This window comes from Podarcis erhardii (assembly GCF_964252035.2).
Source record: "Podarcis erhardii genome assembly, chromosome: 12".
Lineage (NCBI taxonomy): Eukaryota > Metazoa > Chordata > Lepidosauria > Squamata > Lacertidae > Podarcis > Podarcis erhardii.
Window position 1 is genome coordinate 11,793,341 of NC_138513.1, and position 19,519 is coordinate 11,812,859.

The window sequence follows — 19,519 nt, forward strand, 5'->3', positions numbered from 1 at the left end:
GCTATACTTTTAAAAAATTATATCGTAGAAAAAATTAAATAAATGAGGCTTAAATTTCATTTAGCATCTGGATTACAAATTCTTATTAAACAAACCAGAGCTCATTATAAAATCAATATCAACTTAACCAGTGTGCCCCAAGAGAAATGGCAAAAAGGTCACTCCCAGAAATTCAAACAATTTTCCTGCTGGAAGGGCATGATTTTAATTACAGATACCATTAATTAGAACTGTCACAGGGAAGATTGTCTTCTTACTTATCACAAATAAGTATGATTTCCCTCAGATTATTAAATTTATATGCATTAAAAGAAAAAGAAAAGGCTTATGTGTTCCTTTGTAAATGATAACACTTTACATTAAAAATGCCTAGATAAAAATTTAACAAAACTGGATTAACCGTTCGTTGTTATGTAAACACATTTTTTTGGTTTCAGCAAATGTACCTTTCTCTTCACTGAAACACCTCCCCTCACACCTCCCTTTGATAAGTCTCTCTCTCTCTTTATTACTACTTTACTTTAGAAGGTTTTCTCCTTCTGCTTAGATCTCAAGTTGAAAGCTCTTCCTCTGAAATGCTAATAAGTTGGGCAGATGTTTGAATTCAGCACTCTTACTGAACATTTCATTGGGTATGCAATGCTGCCCTCCCCCATGGAGGAAATCACAGAGTACAAAGATGAGGAGAGAGGGAGAGAGAAATTGGAGGGAGAAAAGGGGACACAGCTTCAGTACAGCAGGATACAGATGCAAGTGCCCTGGGTCGTCAGAGAACACAATGGTAAAAAAATAGAAAAAGGGAAAGGCTTCACAACTCAAAAAGTATACTGAACATTTTATTATTTAAATGCATAGCTCATTGTTCCGAACTTTTAGCATTTCTGAGCATTCTTCTACAACTCGGGAGAATTTTACAAGAATACTAAGATTTGTGGACAGCCAGATTAACTGTTAAGATTTGTCCAATTATGCAATGTTCAGTACCATATATAAAATGCCAACGCAGGCGACAAGAAAAATAAGGATTGCCTATCAAAAATAATCTGCCAGTCCTTGATCAGTGCTTCCGAAATAGCACCTTTCCCCTCCTATTTACTACAGAAGCCTCACCTATAATGTTTCCATATTCCTTTGCTTCTATCTGCTGTCACTGTTCTCAGATTTTTCTTTTATTTAAAAAAAACAAAACCCAAAACACCAACAGGCCTGCTTCTAACTTCTCTAGCGCTTACAAATTTATCAGCATTATATTCCAATCTATCTGAATAATGGGAGAAACTGACAACTGCGCAGGTCAAAGGTTCTTTTCATATCACACCTCCAAGAAGTCAATGATTCAAAGAGAGGAACACCTTCAGATAACTGGGTGATCCATGCCTCATAAATTGTAGATTGTTTTTAATATCTAAAACGCAGTGACAGCTTCTAGATATTGATGTGTGTGGCATGTGGGTTTTTTTCTTTTCCGGGGGCATTGAAATTGGCAACTACTTCTTTTAACGTTTCTAATTAGAGGCACATTTACAGCAAGCTACAAGAATAGCAAAGATTAATAACAAGCAATAAAAAAGCTGCTACAGTCTACGGGGGAATATTAATGGAGGGACGCCCAAGTAAGGCATTGTTTAAAGAAAGGGGGGGGGGAGAACCCTACCTCGGCTATAAATAAATAAAAGCAGCACTCCCTTGTGTGGGGGATAATAAATAACGGTTTTAAGTATCAGGAAAAAATAAAGAGCTGGTGGAGTGGAGAGGCCGGTCTCCTACCTGATAAGCAGCAGTCGCACTGGAGCTGTTGTCGGAGCCCAGGCTTGTCAGCTTCTCCTTCAGTCTGTGATGAGAGCTGTGGCGGAGGCAATAGATGACCCCAGAAGCCACAAGGATCCCAAAAATGCAAGTGATGGAGAGGAGGGTTAGTATGATGAATTTGGCGGTGTCTCTCTCTTCCTGGGCATGGTGGGGCAAACGCTGGAGCTTGCTTTTCTGTACAAAAAATAAAAATAGGAGAGGTGTGTGGGGGGGTTATTATTATTTTTTAAGCAAGGGCAGAAACAAGAGAGCAACCACTACTTGATCCTGCCGCCCTCCCCCTCCAATGCCAACAGGTGAAATCACAACACAAAATGAAGAGAAATTGCCACAGTACAAAATTGCAATCAGGCTTCCCTAGCAGAATATTTCAGGGGTTGCAACTACAATCCTATTCATTGAAAATAAGCCCCAATGGATAAAGAGGGTCTTATTTTCAGTAGACATGTATAGGATCACACTGTTTATTTCACACACCAGTTCTTTGGGATGTGTCAGGATAGGAATTAAAAGTTTGGGATCCATTCCTAGGCACGATTAGTCAAAAGTATATTCCATTAAAGTCAACGGCATTTGCCTTCCCCTCGATGCAGTACAGACTGCACAGGCAACTCAGTCTTACATGTTTTTACTTCAAAGTACAAAGTGCAGAATTCAACGAGTCTCTCTCACCCCGTCCCCAAATCCCATATTGTGACCTTAAATGAACTGGAGCAATAGTCAAAAATCCACCCAGCTATCTGGAAAGTAGTATCACTGTTTTCCTCCACCACCTAAATGAAATGTAAATTAAAAAGATAATTCCCTAACACATACCTGGCAACATCGTTCATAAAATATCTTTAAGAAGCAGGTAAGACTGTCTTTGTGAGCCTATTGAATTTGTCATAGGAAAAAATATATTTCCAGCAATAAACCTGGTAAGATATTATCACAGCCAGTTTCCCTCATGATACTCTTTGCATAAAGCGGGATGTAGATTTCTTCTGCTCCACACCTGAAAAATTGACTTCTCAAAAAACACTGTTCTCCATTAACGTTTTATTTTTACTTATGAGGGAAGAGTTATCAGATGGGGAGTGCTCATCTCTCCCTCTTTTCTTCCTGGGATAGAAACAAAACAAAACCAAAGTTCAACGTTTCCAAGCTCCTCCACGATATATATTTTTTTAATGTGTGTAATTTTATGTGTCTGTGTGTGTGTGTGTGTGCACAGCGACAGAAAAGAAATCCTGGTGATGCCTTTCGCTTGTCTCCATGCGCTCAAAAGTTGTCCAATAATTTCCCCTCATTAGCTTCATTATAAGCTATATTAGCAACAATTAAAATCGCAACATGGCTATGAAAAGCCCAGGCACGCAAGATTGCAGGCTCGCTCATTTGGCCAGCGCTTGACAATTACTAGGGAAATGAATTGAAAAGCACGCCCCTGCCTCAGCTCTGGTTGCTACAAGATGAGAACAATTAGCCAAGTCCTCTCCACCACCTCATTTCGCGTGGTAACAAAATGGATTCCCCCCCCCCCGAATGCCCGGCCCGGCCTATTCATTATCTCGCCTCTCTTTAGTAATTTTCTGCTCCGCATTCAGCTGGCCGCCGCTTAATTTCCTCCCGGCTAGCACGTACACAAGCGGCTCTTGTGTCAGGCCCCACTCCGGTTCCTTTCTCTCTCTTAAAAAAAATATATATCTTGGAATCAGAAAAGGCCACCGAAGCAATTAGCGCCGCGTCTTGACTGGGAACATAGCTTGCCATTAATTAGCCTCCTTGCTTTAGCGGCGCGCCAGTTTAGCGCGGGGCTCGGGCTTAATGGAACGGAAAGGCAGGTCCGGGCAAAGCGTTCCTCCCACCCTTCGCCGCCTTGTTGCGCAGGAGCGAAAAAGAGAAGCAAGGCTCGCCGGCTGGAGAAAAAGGGACCGACGGAAAGGAGGCAGGCGGGCAGGGCGCGCAGTCGCCCGCTCTCGCGGCTTCGTCGGGGAGGGGCTCCTTCGCCAGCCGCTCGCGCCACTTTGGCTCTCCAGACGCTGCTGCTGCTCCTGCTTCTGCTTCTCCTCCCGCTGCCTCTCCAAAGCGCTCGAGGGATCGAAGAAGGACGCGCTCCGGCGCTCTCCCGCCTCCTCAGCCGGCGGGAGGAGTCTTCCTCGCTTCCCCCCTCCCTCCCTCCCTCCCTCCCCCCAATCTCCACCTGCCTCGCCTCTCCTCCTTAACCCAGCGCAGAGGAAGAGAAGGCGGCGTTGAGACCTCCGGCGCGCAAAAACGCGCTCGAGTCGATGGGCGACGCTTCGTCTCTCGCCTCCCTTTCAAGCGGGCGCGCCTGCCCCGCCCGCGTGTCCTCCAGACCACGTCCCCACTCCCCTCCCCTCGAGATTAGCGGGAGGAGAGGGGACCGGGAGGCTTTGAGGGGCGCCTCCCTGCCACTCAGTTCATTTTTCAGTTTAGACGGGGTGGGTTGGTGCTAAGCTGCTGTCCTGTGCTCGCCTACTGGGAGTGGTAAGGCCCGTACTGAACACAGTGGGACACTTCCGACGGGTCAGGCTGCCCATCTCATTGGTTTTTAAGAAGGCACAGCCTGGAAGTGACATTGCTGGGAAGGAAGCCCTACGCAGATAAAAGGGCTTGTCCTGCAAGTAAGCATGATTCAGGCCGGATCACAAGGCTACGGTCCTATATGGCAACCACCTGAACTTTTTGGAACGGAAGGGAAAGCATGCGCAGCAATGGGCCGCGTGCCCCGTTGGAGTGCAACACGGAAATAAGTGGGCACCGGAATATCAACTTAGTCATTAGACCTGCAGCCCTACACATCCGGATCCCCAAACCGCATTCGGACGCAGAACTTAACTCCCAGTGTACGTGCTTTGTTCTGAGGAGTGCGGAGTATGTGCTCTTAGCGTAGGGACTCTGTTAAAGATTATTTGCGAGCTTGAACACACCATACATTTAAAGAACACGTTCTCAGGAATCCTGGGAACTGTAGATTAAGAGTGCATCTCTGGGAGGTGTAAACTTCAGTTCCCAGCATTCTTGGCAGGCTGCTTTAAATGTATGGTGTGTACTCAGCCTAACCAATACGATCCTTACTCGGAAGCAAACTATGAATATTGTAGGACTTAATCCCAGGTATCAGGGTTGCAGTGTAAACGAGCGGGAAAAGTGGGGTCAGTTCGTGGCACCCTCGGCTAAAACGTCTGGCGCGTCCCAATCTACGTAGCAGCGGGAACCGACGGCAGTGAGGTCCACAAACCGACGGCAGAGGTCCACAAACCAGCAGAGAACCAACCCAGCACCCAATTTGCGGACCTGGCTGTAAAAAAACACACTGCTTTGACCAAGGGTCCAGTGGCTCCCGTTGCTAAAAACCGTGGGTGGGTCCCGCTTTGCTAGGAAACAGACAGGGAAAGCGCCCCGAAGGGACCGTGCAGTACATGGGTTTTGACCGCAGCCCCACTCGCTCTTCCTTGGCGAGGGCGGGCAAATCCGTTGCTCCCTAAGACGGCAGCTTCTCCCACAGGTCTCTTCGCGCGTCCTCCTCCGTCCCTCCCGCTTCAGGATCTCCCTACCGCCCCGTTGCCTCTGCTTTCCCTTTCTTAGGACCGCCATATGGTCCCTCGCCCCCGCCCGCGTTTCTTAGGCCCCTCCGCGCAGCGGCGCCCTCCTCAGCCCCGCCTTTCCGTTCTTGGAAAGCGCCTTTGGCCGCGGCCCTTCCTGCTGGGGAGGGCAGGGGGTCGCCCGAGAAAGCTCTCCTCTGGCGGCGAAAGGGCAGGCCCTCCCCTTCGGAGGCCAGTTCAGGCTGCTGGCTGGAGCTCAAGGCCTGGCCTTGGCTCCACCATTAGCATTTAATTGAAAGCGCCCCCCGGCCCTTTGGCGAGGGAGAGGTCCCTATCTGCATCTAAATAGGGGCGTTTGAAAAATGATCTTGCCCTGGACTGGAGACCCGGCCTCGCTCGCCGCATCTTCTCTTCCCTCCCCACCAGAACTCCAATCCCCCCTCCCCGGGCAGGGCCTGGCCTGAAGGGGCCTTCATTGGACGCGCTACAAAGTCCCCGAGACAGAAGGAGCGGCTGCCCCGATGTTTAGGCTTGCTGTGGGGACAGCTGCCGCGAAGGCAGGGTCCCCCCACCCCCGTCTCACTCTTTCTCCGGCAGCTGCGCACCCAACAAGGCGGAGGCAGGGGGCGCCTCCGGCCTCTTCGCCGGGAGACCAGGCCATTGAATGCATGGCCCCGATCCTGGACGTGATTTCTGGGAAATGAGCCTTCCCCCCCAGCCCATGTCGCACACGAGAAATCCCACTAGACGCCTCACTTCTTCTTAAACATACTTCGAAGGTGCTGCGCATAATAATCCAGGGGTAAATAGATAAACAGCTCCGATCCTAAGCGGTCAAAATACCAAAGCCAAAATAACAGCAGACCCAATGCACAAGTCCCATTAAGTTAAATGACGTTTACTCACAAGTATTGCAAGTATTACTCACGCGGTTGCAACCTAAATATGCTTAGGATCAGGGTTGCTAATTGGTTGTTGCAGCATTCAAGAGATGCGCGCCCACGCACCTTGTGTACATATATAACAGTGTCATATGGAAAGAAGAGCGACTCTATTTATGGTTTGCATAAGAAAGCTTTTTCTCTGTAAATTATTGCCCGGCTTATTCTGTTAACAGTGCGGATATTAAATAACGTCAGAAAGAAAGAGAAACCCACACTTGTCCACTGTAGTCACCCCCCCCCAAAAAAAATACACCTCCCCCAGCCCCTCTTTCATAAACATGTTGGTGAGTCACTCTGTGGGCCTCGAATCCCCATCTGTAAAATGGGACTAATAGACTGCAATTCTGCACTGGGAGTAAGCCCCATCCAACTAAGCAGACGCGTATAGGATAGCGATGATGCTGTCCTCTTTCAGGATTTTTCTGAAAGAAAAAATGAAGCAACAGAATCCGCTTTGCAAAGTGGCGAGTTCTTCTACCACTGATATAAACGATAATGGTAAGCAAGCCTCTTAAATCAAGAGCTGTCAGGCCCCTTTCGCGGAGCTGACTGGCCCGCGGCCACACTATCCTTAATACAAAATAAACGGGGTTCTCATTCGCATTTTTAGCTCGGGAAAATCCCTCGGCAAACTCTGAGGAAATCACCATGCAAACTCTGAGGAAATCACAAGCTCTATAATAAAGCGCTGTCAAATGTAAGAATTAAACAGATAAGGCAAATAATTTATTTCCCTTTAATTTTCAGCAGCGTTTCGTTTTTGTCCAGACCACTTCCAGGTTCCTATGGATTCAGAGTTTGGGTTGTTGTTGTTTGTAAATAGGTTTAATTTGCATAACGATGTTCCTCCCTCCAAGCCGAGCTGCAAATCGGAACGGGGCTTCAAATTGCTTTACAAATTGACTGCTCATTGTTGAAAAACGAAGAAACCGGAAGCCATTTTAAGCAGGGCCCGGAGTGGCAAACGCCCCCCTGTGCGCCACCGCCGTGTTGCTGCGCGCACGCTTCGCAGGGGGCGGCCTGCCTTGGCGTTGCCTTTGCAAGAGATGGGACCACGCTTATTTCAAGGGAGCCAGCCAGGGAAGGGAAAGGGCCGGGCTGGGGAGACCCTCACTTTCAGATATGGCAAGGAAACTGCCCGCGACTGGGGAAACATGCGAGGGCCCCGAGATTACGCTGGTGGAGGTTCCGAATGGAGGGCTGGAAGAAGGTCCAGAAAACACCGACATCTCGCACACAGAAAGGCGCTCTGCTTTAAAATGGCCAGTCACCCCTGGCTTGGATGTAGTCGTGGTAAGGCAAGTGGCGCAAAGCAGATTCTTTTTTGCCTACTTCGCCAAAAGAGGAAACCACCTTCCCTCTCTTCCGCAATTTGTACACAATGCCCTCTCCATAAATATCTGACGATAACGCCGGGCTCCGGGTTTGTTGGGAACTCGCGTTTCTAGCCCTCATTGTTCAAAAACAAACCCCACAGAGCGCTTAGATCGCGTGTGGCCCTTAAAGCCTTTAGTTCTGTAGCCGATACGCGCCCTTTCAGGGCAGAAGAGGCCGAAACCGAGTACACACGTTAGCTCGCCTATGATGTCAGGAGTTTCTCTTTTGGGGGGAACTAGTCCCTGATAAAGCGCTCCCCCCCCCCCGACGGTCCTCAACCGCGCATCCTTCCCACCCTGTTCTAAAGATGCCGCTTTGTACGGATGACCCTGAACGGTTCCCGTACTGAACATAATTCCGCTTCTGTTTCTGCAAATATTGTCACAGCTCAGGTTTAAGGAAACCTGTTTCTGTTGTCGAAGAAACAGGGCATGTTTCGAACTACACAGAACCCTTCTTCACCATAACGCAGTCAGATAGGAAGGCGCATCTGACGAATTTCTAAACAGCGAGGTTTCTTTCCATTCCGACCTATGAAAGACTGGAACGTAGGCAGTCCCTCTTCTCGAAACTGGACCGGCTTAATTCCTAATTTCCAAACATCCCAGGGAAACATGTAACGCCTGCGACCCTCACTCAAGATCCTCAAACCGATCCATCCATTGCGCCCCACCCTAACTTCCCCGCAGCTCGACCCAGCTCCGGATGGTCCCGCTCCAAACTTCAGGGGCAACTCAAGGCCAGCGCTGCTGTGCAAATAATGCGGGTCCGAGGGTCTTCCTCTGCGCGCTTCCCCCGATTTGTCACCACCTCCACAACCCGGAAGGGAGGTTTACTCTCTCCATAAAGGTCTGCGTAAGCTTGCTGACAAAAGTATATACCGCCAGCGCTCTGGAAGGAACCGAGAGTCCTGAAGGACTTTTGAGATTCCGAATACATTGCTGTGAGGATGATGTCAAAGCGCTGGTACCCGCCTCGGGTGCATTCTCAATACAACTTAACACGGATCCCCAGCTGTCTCGTCAAACGCTCTGTCCTTCTTACAGTCGGGATGGTTAGTGTAACAAATGGCCTCCCCACTTCCTTTACAGGAGGAAAACTTCTCTTTTTTTGGTAGCGTGACCTGGGCATGAGCTCAGGATCAGGTAAGTGTTGGTGCCTATTCAGGATCGGTTGATAAGAGGTACAAAAGTGTGATCCTATGCCCTTAGGGGAGGGAGTCATCCAAAGTAGGTGGGGGGTGTCCTATCCCCCCCCCATTGCACCCTTTTGAGTGGGTGGGATCTGGATACAGAGACCCATCGATCCTATCACATCCATTGCTATTTCTGAGTCAGTGAGTTGTGACTGGAAGAAGCTTGAGGTTTGGAAAGAAAACCTTCCCTCTTGTCAGGCTGAGGAATCAAAGGGAATCCAAAAGCAAGCTAGGCTTGTATTGGTGACATTAATCTGGCTTTTCCAGCAGCATCCCTACCCAGGTGACACAGGATAGAAGGTAATGATTTGTTTCCTGATGCACCCCTGGCTAAAATGCTTAGAAATAAAAAATAATTGTGAATCCTCAGGCTGTGCCCCTGCTACACCAAGTAGAACTTGGGCTTTAAAAAAGAGGCAGCTTTTAACTAGCTGTTTGTTTAGTCTAGTTTCCCATTCCAAACTGGACTCTACCTGACAACCTCATGCGCAGGAGAGAGAGGGGGCAGGAGGGTTCTTTCACCCTGGAGCTCCCAGTAATCTCCCACTTTGCCTAAGACCCCCACCCCACCCCATCTCCCCCCTCCCTCCAGCCAAATGCTTCTATTGGATCCAACAATCAGGCCTCGCGGAACAGAATCCGGGGTTAATTAGAGGCGCCCTGTCAGACTTGACTCGAAATGGGGGGGGGGATCTTTAAATATGTATGAATTTGACATTTACAGTTGGACGTCTTTAAAGCACAGCATCCCCTTCCTCTGTCACTGGCTCAGTTTGACGCTGGGATGTTGAAGTGTGTGTGTGTGTGTGTGTGTGTGTGTGTGTGTATAGACAACTGCTGTTGCGTAACATGGGAACAATCGCAAATATCTTCCTTTTCAAAGTTTAAGGCCTACCAAATGCACGGGATGGGGGGATGACAACGACGTTTCTTCTTTTTTACAACAAAAAATGCAAAATGGACTCTAAGGAATAATTAAAGTGAAGTGCATTAGAGTATCTACTGAATGTTTATTCGCAAGCACCTTAAAACTATGCTCTAAAGCAGGGTATTCTCTAGGACTGTAAAACAGGGACTCTTAATAATTCCTGGGTTTCAGCCCATCATGCCAATGCAGAATGATGACTACCATATATATTTATTAATCTTACCCTACATAGCAGCTCAAAGAACTGGCCTACCCAAATGCATTGCCAATCAAAAATGTTATTTCCCATTGCATTGTCTCTTCAAGGAAGTAAGAAAGGCATTTCTTTGCCTTTGCACCAGCTTTACTAACCCCCCACCCACCCAAAAGCCCTTTGCACAGTTGAGTTTCAGTAAGGAAACACCCACCCCTTCCCAAAAAAATGATGATGCTAATGTAATCAAACCATGTTTGATATCCTTTCATTGCATCTTCTTCAACAGCCACAGGTCTGACACACTTCCTCAAGAGGAGGAGGTGTGTGCATGACTGCGAGCCCAGCTAGATTGGAGGTTGCAGGTGCAGGTAACATTCCACACCAACAATGGCCTGTAAATGCTTAATATACATTAATATCATTCAGGCAAGTGAATGTACTGGAAACTGAAGGCAACGATGGACTGCTTGAAACTACCCTCAGTTATCTTCATAGTATAGATGCTACCTTAGATACAGGTGCTTTACAGATTATCAGCCTTAAATAGCAATTCACATTTTCCCCTCCCCTCCCTGTTTAAAATGGGCATTGCCATCTTACAAAGTAAACTTTGTAAGAATGGAAATGCCATTTAGCTAAGAACCAGCGAGTGTAAGCCTTCGAACTTCAAAAGCTATTGCTCAGTTGAGATAAGGACACACTTGGCTGGCAGCTGATGCACACTGCCTTTCTACTTCTGAGAAGAAAAACGCATTTCAATATATATTTTTTTCTAAAATAACTTGGCAGTAGTATTTAGTTGCACATAATACACAAGAGGGGTTTTCCCCCTCATTTTTTTATAATTCTTTGTTGATGACACATTATAATAGATCTGAACACAAATAACAATGAAAACTAAATATCTCGGTATGCACAGATAAATAAAACTTTGGAAAATGATTTATCTTAAAATATGATGACTTTTTAAAAAAAACCACCTAATGCTATTTTTAATTGAGAATACACTCCAGAACCTAATAAATGGGAGAAGTCAGGCAGAAATAATCATGTATTAATTCTCTACATTACAAAATCTTTTCAGAAGCTATTATCAGAGCAAGAGGCATTGTGGTTGAGATTCAGGGTGGGAGAAATCCTTTGTGCAACTGAAAGCTATTGTTCCTCTGTGCTGATGAAATTGTACTTGCAAATCTGCCATTCAAGGAGGCCAAAAAAGGAGGGGGGGTTGAGTCCCAAGAAGAAGAAAAGGAATGACAAGAAAATAATTATTCTTGACTATAAACATATATTAATATACATTTGGACTCAGCAGGATTAAAAAAAAGGAATATATAGTTTTGTAAATTGTGCAGCTATTATCTATAATATTACTGTTAATATCATCTAACCACATTTTCCAAGAAAACTCCTTTGGAATAACTGACCTTGTTTTCATGCAGTACATTTATTAGAGTCACATTATTGATTTGACTAAATAAACCTTATATTAACTGTGATCTTCTGGGGGATATTTTCTTCTCGGGATAAAAAAAAATGCAGGAAATATATGTTTACTTAACCTTTTGATACTTTAAAGAATTATATGTACAAAAATCATCCTTACAGTAAATTGGCATTTTAAAATATTTTTATTGTTCTTGTTCTTTACAATGATACCCATTATCACAAAAGTGCTAAACACATCTCCGTGGAAGAAAATTAACTCATTTAGTTTAAATTGAATAAGCACTCAAGTTAAGTTTGCTAGAATTGCATCAAATTGACTGGACCGATGCTCAAGTAAATGCGTTTAGGGTGCAGTACTACACAATTGCAGAAGCAAGGCCTTAAGATATCAGAGCTGCTTCAACACAAGAATGCCATGTTATTTGTGTTCAAATAAAATGTGTCCTTGTTTACTGACTGTCGCATCATACACCACAAAAAGGACATAATTTAGTGGCTCACAGTGCAATCCTAGTCCTGTCTACTCAGAAGCAAGTCCAACTCGAATTCTTGTCTTATTTATTATTATTTATTAAATTTTTATACTGCCCTTCACCCAAAGGTCCACTGGGCAGTTCACAACATAAAAATGCAAAATGAGAACACAAAATACACAATAAAACAAAAACAAACAAACAAACAATCCCGCCTCTCACAAACACAATCAAAAGGCCATAGAATGCTACTTGAATGGAGCATATGCCCAGGTAAGGGGTTAGGACTGCAGCCTCAATCTCACATGAGGTTCTTTAAGATTAGCAAGAGGTTTGTATGTATAGGGATGGAGACAGCATCCTCATAACTCCCTGTCCTCCATTAACACCTCGGATGTTGATTCAGAATTACTTGTAGCAGATGTCAGTTTATCACCTGAAACAAGGTCAATTTAATGCTTTTACTTGGAGAAGGAAGGGGAGGGGGTGCAGTCAGATGGGAAGGTACTTTCCCCCCTTCTTTGAGAATCTATGGAGAGGTTGAAAAGATTAGACAAAATTGACACACACAAAAGGCAGATGGATTTCTGGGAACTCCAGCTTATTCAAATCACTGAGAAAGGTCATGGTGCGAACCATAGACCTATTCTTTTGGAGGGACACAATGATCCTTCCTCAACCTTCAACCCCACAAAGCGGGGGGGGGGGGGGGGCTACTTCTCTATACCTTTTAGAAGGATTAATATCCCGCAACAATGAAGGAATCGAATCCGAGGCTTCAGACAAGTTTCAAAGATACCAGCATCAATGGGAGATACTTTCTTCTTGCTTCGTAATGAAAATAAAAGAGCTGTTTTTGTTGTTTACCAAGAGAAAGAGAGGAGGAGCTGCTTGCACCAACAAACCAGTAACCTTGCTTTTCATAGGTGTTATGCAATATGTATACGAAAATGTCAATAGTTGTCCAAAGGGTTAAAAAAATGAGTGGATCTCTCTGTCTGTCTGGCAGTATTGTGGCAAGATGAAATTTACAGGCATTTTAATATTCTCCTAGGCAAAAGAGAGAGATAAAGGAGAAACAAGAAAGGGTAGATATATGCACAGCATAAACATATTGCTAATTACTTGTCAGAAATATTCTGAAAATATGAGTAAAGAGAGCTCCCTCATTTATCTATGTACACACATACTTTCACAAGTACCGGTATATGTTTTGAGTGCTTCCATTAATATATACATGCCATATTTGTAGTTTACTGTACCCATATTGCATGTGAGTAGGTAAACACACAGTGCTCGCATCTATTTCCATTGTTTTCTGCCCTCCTGGTCAATATCCTGATTGCCTAACTATACCCATTGCATCTCTATTGAAACACGCCAAATTTAAAACAAAAAATTGAAGCGTATATCCCATTTTGCCAGCTTCCCTCAAGATTGCGCTAGGATGTGTGTGTTTTATATATAAAACAAAGCATAGCACAAAAAGGTCGCCTTGTTTCAAAATCCTAGGCTGCCTAAATCACCTGCTTTATGTCCTTCTAATATAAGGATCACAATACTATGCATGTAAACCCCGCAGGCATACCAGTGTAGGCTGAGCGTGGATATGGAATCATATACTGTATATACACGCCGTCTAGAGAGACGCATTTGTTCTCAACTCCCCATTTTGCTCCCAATACGTCAGCAGCTAAATTTTAGAAGGGATGGGAGGACTATAAAAGGAAGAAGTGTGGCCGAACTTTGCTTTCCATCTTGCGAAGGAGTCACCAGCGCAGGAACAAGAGCAACTGGGAGGAACTTTGCTCAATCGGCTAAGCATGTTGTTGTTGTTGTTGTTGTTGTTGTTGTTGTCCTCCTCCTATCTCTGGGATTTTCTAAGGAATGACCAGGACCAGAGTGATGGGGGACTTGTTGGAAGCAAAAAATGCTGCTTTGAGGTCTGGTGAGGTCATGATGATTCGGGAAAGTAGTGGAAAACTGATTGCTAAGGTCAATGCAACCCAGGACAGAGGAGCTACAGGTGAAATCTTAGGACCATCGATGCTGAATAGGAACACGGGTTAATAGCCACAGACGACGTGAGCCAGTCGGGGATCGCTCCGGGGACCTTTGGCGACGGCCCACGAGGCGAAGGAGGTAGAGGATCCGGAGATCCTGCAGGGCGAGCTCTGAGGGGTCCCCTCCGCGCATGTCAGCGGTGACCTTTGCACAGAAGCTGCTGCCGGGCAGCTTGGGAGGCAAAACAAAAGAACTTTCTTGTCTTTTGAGAAAGAGAGAGAGAGAGAGCGCGCTCTTGGTCGCCAGCCACACAATACGCAACAACCAGGGGGCAGATTCGAAGCGGCAAATCCTGGGCGGGAAAGAATGCGCCCATTCCTCAAGTGCGCGACTGGCGCGGGAGCGAGAGATCGGCTGGGTCAGATGCGCCTCTGGGTGCTTAACAACGGGATCAAGGGGGGCTGAAACCACACACACACCCACACACACATCCACACACCCCTTCCAACTTTTTCCGGAACAGGGGCGCGCGAGAAATGCTTCAGCAAAACAAGGATAAGAAAGAACCAGGGCAGACGGGCGCTCTCACTACGCGCGGAAGCGGCCGGCGCGCGCTAGCAAACCACCGAGCACCGCGTCCACCTCCCGATTCCCCTGGCGCTTGTCGCCCAGCACCGACCCTGCGCAAACACGGCCGCGATTCTGCTGCTGGCGGCGACTTCAGCGCCGGCAGGAAGGAGGCAAGCTCCCGCGTCCCAACCCTTCCGTCCCCGGCGGGGCAAAGCGCCCCTTCCGCCCCCTTGAGCACGTGGCCAAGAACTCGCCCCGGGAGCGCGACTGGGGCCCGAGCTGCTCCAGCAAGGGCTCCTCGCAAAAAAGGCCGCCGCAGAACCTCTGAGCATGGACAGAGGGCCACCACCGACCACGACCGCCGGTCTCTGCCTCTCAGCCATTCTCACCCAGGCCGGGATTCAGCGACGGGGCGACGCGGCCAGAGCGGCTCCCCGCCCAAGAAGCACGAGGGCGCCAAAAGCTCCCCGTCGGGCGTCGCTGAAAGGGCAATTCCGCGCGCCATTTCCGCCCTGGGGGCGCCCCTTACCTGCCGCCATGCCTTCCGCCTCCCTCCGCAGGGCTCTCAATCTCCAGAGAGGCATCTCCAGCAAGAAGAAGCCGCCGCCGCCGCCCAACTCGGTGCCCCGCTCGGAGCTCCAACTCCCTCCCGTCCCTCCGCCAGGCGATACAAAGGCGGGAGGCGGCGCTGCTGCCGACAGGCTCCTCTTTCCCGGTCCCAAGGCAACGCGACGAAGCCGCTGGTTCCGGCGCTCGCCGCCGCCGCCGCCCGTTTCCCAGGGCCTCGGCGCAGCTGTCCATCATCCCGGGGCGCGAGGGGGAGCGCACCGAGGAGCGCGCGCGAGAAAAAACGCCCGTCCCATCCGCCCGGGCTCCGCTCTGCCCCTCCTTTATATTCGCCCGCGCGCAGCCCCTGCTGTCGGCGGCAAAGCACATGGCCCATCCACCGGTTGCTATAGCGATGCCTCCCCTCCACAGGTTGCTGACAGCAATTGGCTGGCGAGGCTCGGGCTCTTCAGAACCCCCTCGCTGGCGCGGGAGGCTATGAATGGACATAGCCTTTGTCACTCATTTGTAAAAGCTGCTTGGGGTTGCTGCTGTCCCCCTTCTTCACGCTCACTTTCTCTCTCTCTCTCTCTCACACACACACTCCCCCCCCCCCGCAGTCATTTTTGTGCCACTCTGGCCAAATGGAAGCTGAAGGGAGAACAATGAGGGGAGCGTCGCCCCCTCCCCGCAGGCTCAAACATCAATGGAAGATAAAATCAAATCAAAACCCTCTACGATTTGCATCAAAATATAAGCACCCAACATGTCCGTGTCCCCTGCTCTTCTAGCACGGACTTTTCCTGAAGGAGTGGGGGACGACGACATGAAGCGGAAATTCAAACCAACTCTTCTCCACTTCATGCGCTGACGTGTTTTCACTTTAATCAATATGAGAAAACCTTAATATTCTGCATTAAATAAAATGCCTGTCAGAATTAAGGTTGCTAGTACTGTACTGGAATAAACTGGAATATCTATTAGACCTCCGGTTTGCCGAAATACCCAATACTATTCAGTTGTTTGAGGGGCAAACTCCACCTAGTTTCATTAGTGTCATGGGGACTGTTAAATGCTTGTAAAGTGCTAGACTAATTTAATTAGTGTTTGGAGAGCTATTAAATAACCAGCTAATATTACTATATAATTGATGTGGCAAAATTCCTAAGCCAAGAGTCATATTTGAAAGCCTTGAGGTGGACCTCAGTCACCAGTCACACAGCCCTTGCCTGCTAAACACAGGACAGTTGCTTCACACTGCATAAAAAATATCCATCCATCTAGGCCAGTACTGGCACCAGCTCCCCATAGTTTTGGGAACACGTTCCGCAACCAGAGATTTTTAAAGCTAGAAATTCAGGATTTAACTTTCAAGCTTCCACATGCGATGCAAATGTTCTCACACGGAGCAGTGCTCATTCCCCCAAACCAACATTTCTGCAACAACCATCTCCTGTCGCCATTCCAGTACCAGTGGGAGAAGGGGAGCAGAAGAAGCAGCTGTGCCCCCAGCAATTTTGTTAAGGCGGCCACAATTTGACTACAACTGAAAGGAGTACTGAGGTGGTATTTATGGATTGTTCCTCTTCACAATTCAAGCACCAGGCCACTCCCTTCTTCCACCACTCTCAAGTTCTGCTGCTTGCTGCACTGGATGAACAAGCTCCTGATGTGCTGTTGATGAACCTTGAGGATTTATTTTTAAATATATATACACTAACTTTGATTGCTCAAAGCGGTTTACAAATGGATAAGAGAATAAAGTCAAGGAAAAACCCAACAACCCTAGTTTAAAACACACAAAAGTTAAAATACCAAAACAGATCAACGCTACCTTAACTTTCCAAGCATCTGGGCTGGCCTGTCTAAACATGGACGTTTCCAGTAACGGGAAGGCACCTACTTGATCTCAATTGGCAGGGAGTTCCAAAGTTCAGGCGCTGCTGCACTGAATGACTGAGTTGTTATAAATGTTGAACAGGTATTATGTGGCACCTGCAGCAGTGCCAATTCCTCCGGTGGCATGGGTGGGATGTGTAATTTTAATTCTGTTTCAGTCCACTTCCTTGAATCGCCGCATGTCACCCACAAGCCACAGCTGGGCTACTCCTTGTTTAACAGCTAGTATAGTTCAGTGCAATGATTACAGTTCTGGAGGCCACCTAAATTGAAGTTGAAGTTTAGGCATGGTGGGCGACATCAACTCAACTCTCTCAGCCTTTCTTCCTTAAGAGGAGAGCACTGGCAACAGGTTCCTACACTGCCTGGTCTTCCCATGCCTCTCAAAAATTCCTGGTTGTGTCCTCAAACTGAACCTAATTTTTAAAGTTGCCCCGCACTGCCTTTGCATATTTCTCACCAAGTGTTCCTGTACTGCTGAATTGGCCTTGCAACTGTGTCTAATGCCGCCTGCAGAGCTTTGTAGCGCTCGCCTAGCTAACAATGCAGCAGGGGCTTTGCTCAGCTCTTGTCCTGGAAAATGGGAGCCCCCCAAAAAACTCCATTTCTCCATAAGGGAATGCTCTGCAAAATTGTGGAAAGTCTGAATGTCCCTCGCTGTGCCTCTCCTTTCAAAGCATTTTGTGTCTGAAAGGCATTCTGAGTCTTGTTTCAGAGTTCAGCAGGATGAGAGATACGGGTCTTCGTCAAAGAGAACACTGTAAGACATGCAAAGCATCTCTGAAAGTAGAATCTCAAAGTTATCTCAAATGCCTAGTTATCTAATTGTAGTGTTGTATTCAGAAGGCCATAACACACATGGAAAGTAAATGGCTTCCACTCAGCTGGCTTTATTGCCCAAAATACCACTGGAGATGCAGTCTTTGGCCTTTTCTCTCTCTATAGTTCCAGCTCAAGACTGACTGTAAAATCACAATCATATTTCCAATTTCTGATGAATTCTATTCCCTACTGCTGGTGCTGACGTGAGCTAACTGGTTAACATTTAACTCCTGCTAAATGTTTACTCCGTTAACTAACCGCCTGCACTCTCTCTCTCGCTGATGAAGTCCCGATATTAGAGAGGCATTTACACTCCCATCCTTCCTCAAGTGTAGCATTTCTACAACTCGCAATGGTGCAGGTGTAGAGGAGGGAGGGGATGGATCTGCAGGTTAAGCCAAACATCTGTTTGCACAGCGCCTTTGAAAATCCCACAGCTGCAGCAAACAGGAGAAGAAAGGAAGAAAAGAAATGAACCCGGGGAAAGGAGCTCTTGTCAGATGCAGATGACAAGTCTTTGGGAGGCCTCTTTAGTGTCTGGCACTCTTGAAAGCACCATGCTCCCCTCCCGCCTCCCCCTGCTATTGTTTCCCCCCTTTGCCACGACAGCTGGGGATGGCAGGCCCAAGCACGGCAAAGCTAGCTTCTCCCTAACAAGCCCTCCTCTCCCCTTTTGTAGGCCCCCAGCTGCAGGGGGGAGGCAGCTAGCTGTTAGGCCACCTCCCTGTGATTCTGCCTCACCCTCTGCTGAAACCGCCTGTTGAATGGTCTCCCCACAAAACGGGAATTTCTACCAGAGTATCCTTTAATCTCTTCCCCCATGTCCCCTAGAATAACCCACCAGGCCCCTTCTATAAGGACAAACGGTTCCAAATGCAACAGGCCATTTCACAATCAGGCAATGTAACCGACCGTGAGAAAGGATGATGGGAGAGGAGAGGAGTGGGACTTCGTTAAAACTAGATTGCTGTATCATCTTTCACTTTTTGCCTCCTCCTCCGACCTGCACACCATCCTATGAGATAGGCTTTTTAGAGTTCCCACTTTACAGACAAGCCATAGAAGATGTTAAGTGGTTATTCTTTCACCCAAGTAACTGAGCACAAGGAAGTGGGAACCTTAACCCAAATGCTAGTCTACAATATCCACAGCACTAAAGTTGCTACCTTGATGTGACAATCCAAAATAATAAATGCTGAGCTTAGCTCAATAGAAGAGCATATGCTCCGCATGCAAATTACTCAAAGTGTAATACTCAGCACTAATACTCATACCCCTCCCTGTTACCCTGGAGAGATGCTGTCAGTCATGGAGGAGACAACACTCACTTACATGGTCAAATGGTTTGGCTCCCTATAAGACTGATTCCTGTGTTCATACCTGCAAATTGTGGAAAGATGCTCACAAGACTACCTTGTTTTTGTACTTCCCTCAACATTTTTTTTTTAAAAAAAATCACATAAACACACTGTTCTGGATTACTTATTCCTGATCATCTACCACTCCACGGCCCAATTGTTCCAGAGAATCACAGTATATGTGTAAATATGAACTTAAGAATGAGAAGACATCACTCTCCCCCCCCCATCTCTTAACATCCCTGAGTGTCAGTTCCTACTCCCACCAGCTAATGAGTATTAATGAATCCCAAATCCTTATTAAGTCATTTATTTACATTTGTTTAGATAATAAAACAAATCAAAACAAAACAAAGCCAGTGTGGCAATTATGCCACATCTTTGACACTCTTTAACACCAG

The 19,519-nt window shown here is 47.0% G+C and overlaps 1 protein-coding gene across 1 annotated transcript in view; it reads right to left on the reverse strand.

The window, feature by feature from the left end:
- PTPRN2 (protein tyrosine phosphatase receptor type N2) overlaps nucleotides 1–19,519 on the reverse strand; it is a gene marked incomplete at its 5' end in the record, with an annotated part of 436,031 nt that overhangs the window by 111,955 nt on the left and 304,557 nt on the right. The window contains one exon of the mRNA XM_081881778.1: nucleotides 1,768–1,983. Coding sequence (XP_081737904.1) covers nucleotides 1,768–1,983 — 216 coding nt within the window. The remainder of the gene's footprint in view (nucleotides 1–1,767; nucleotides 1,984–19,519) is intronic.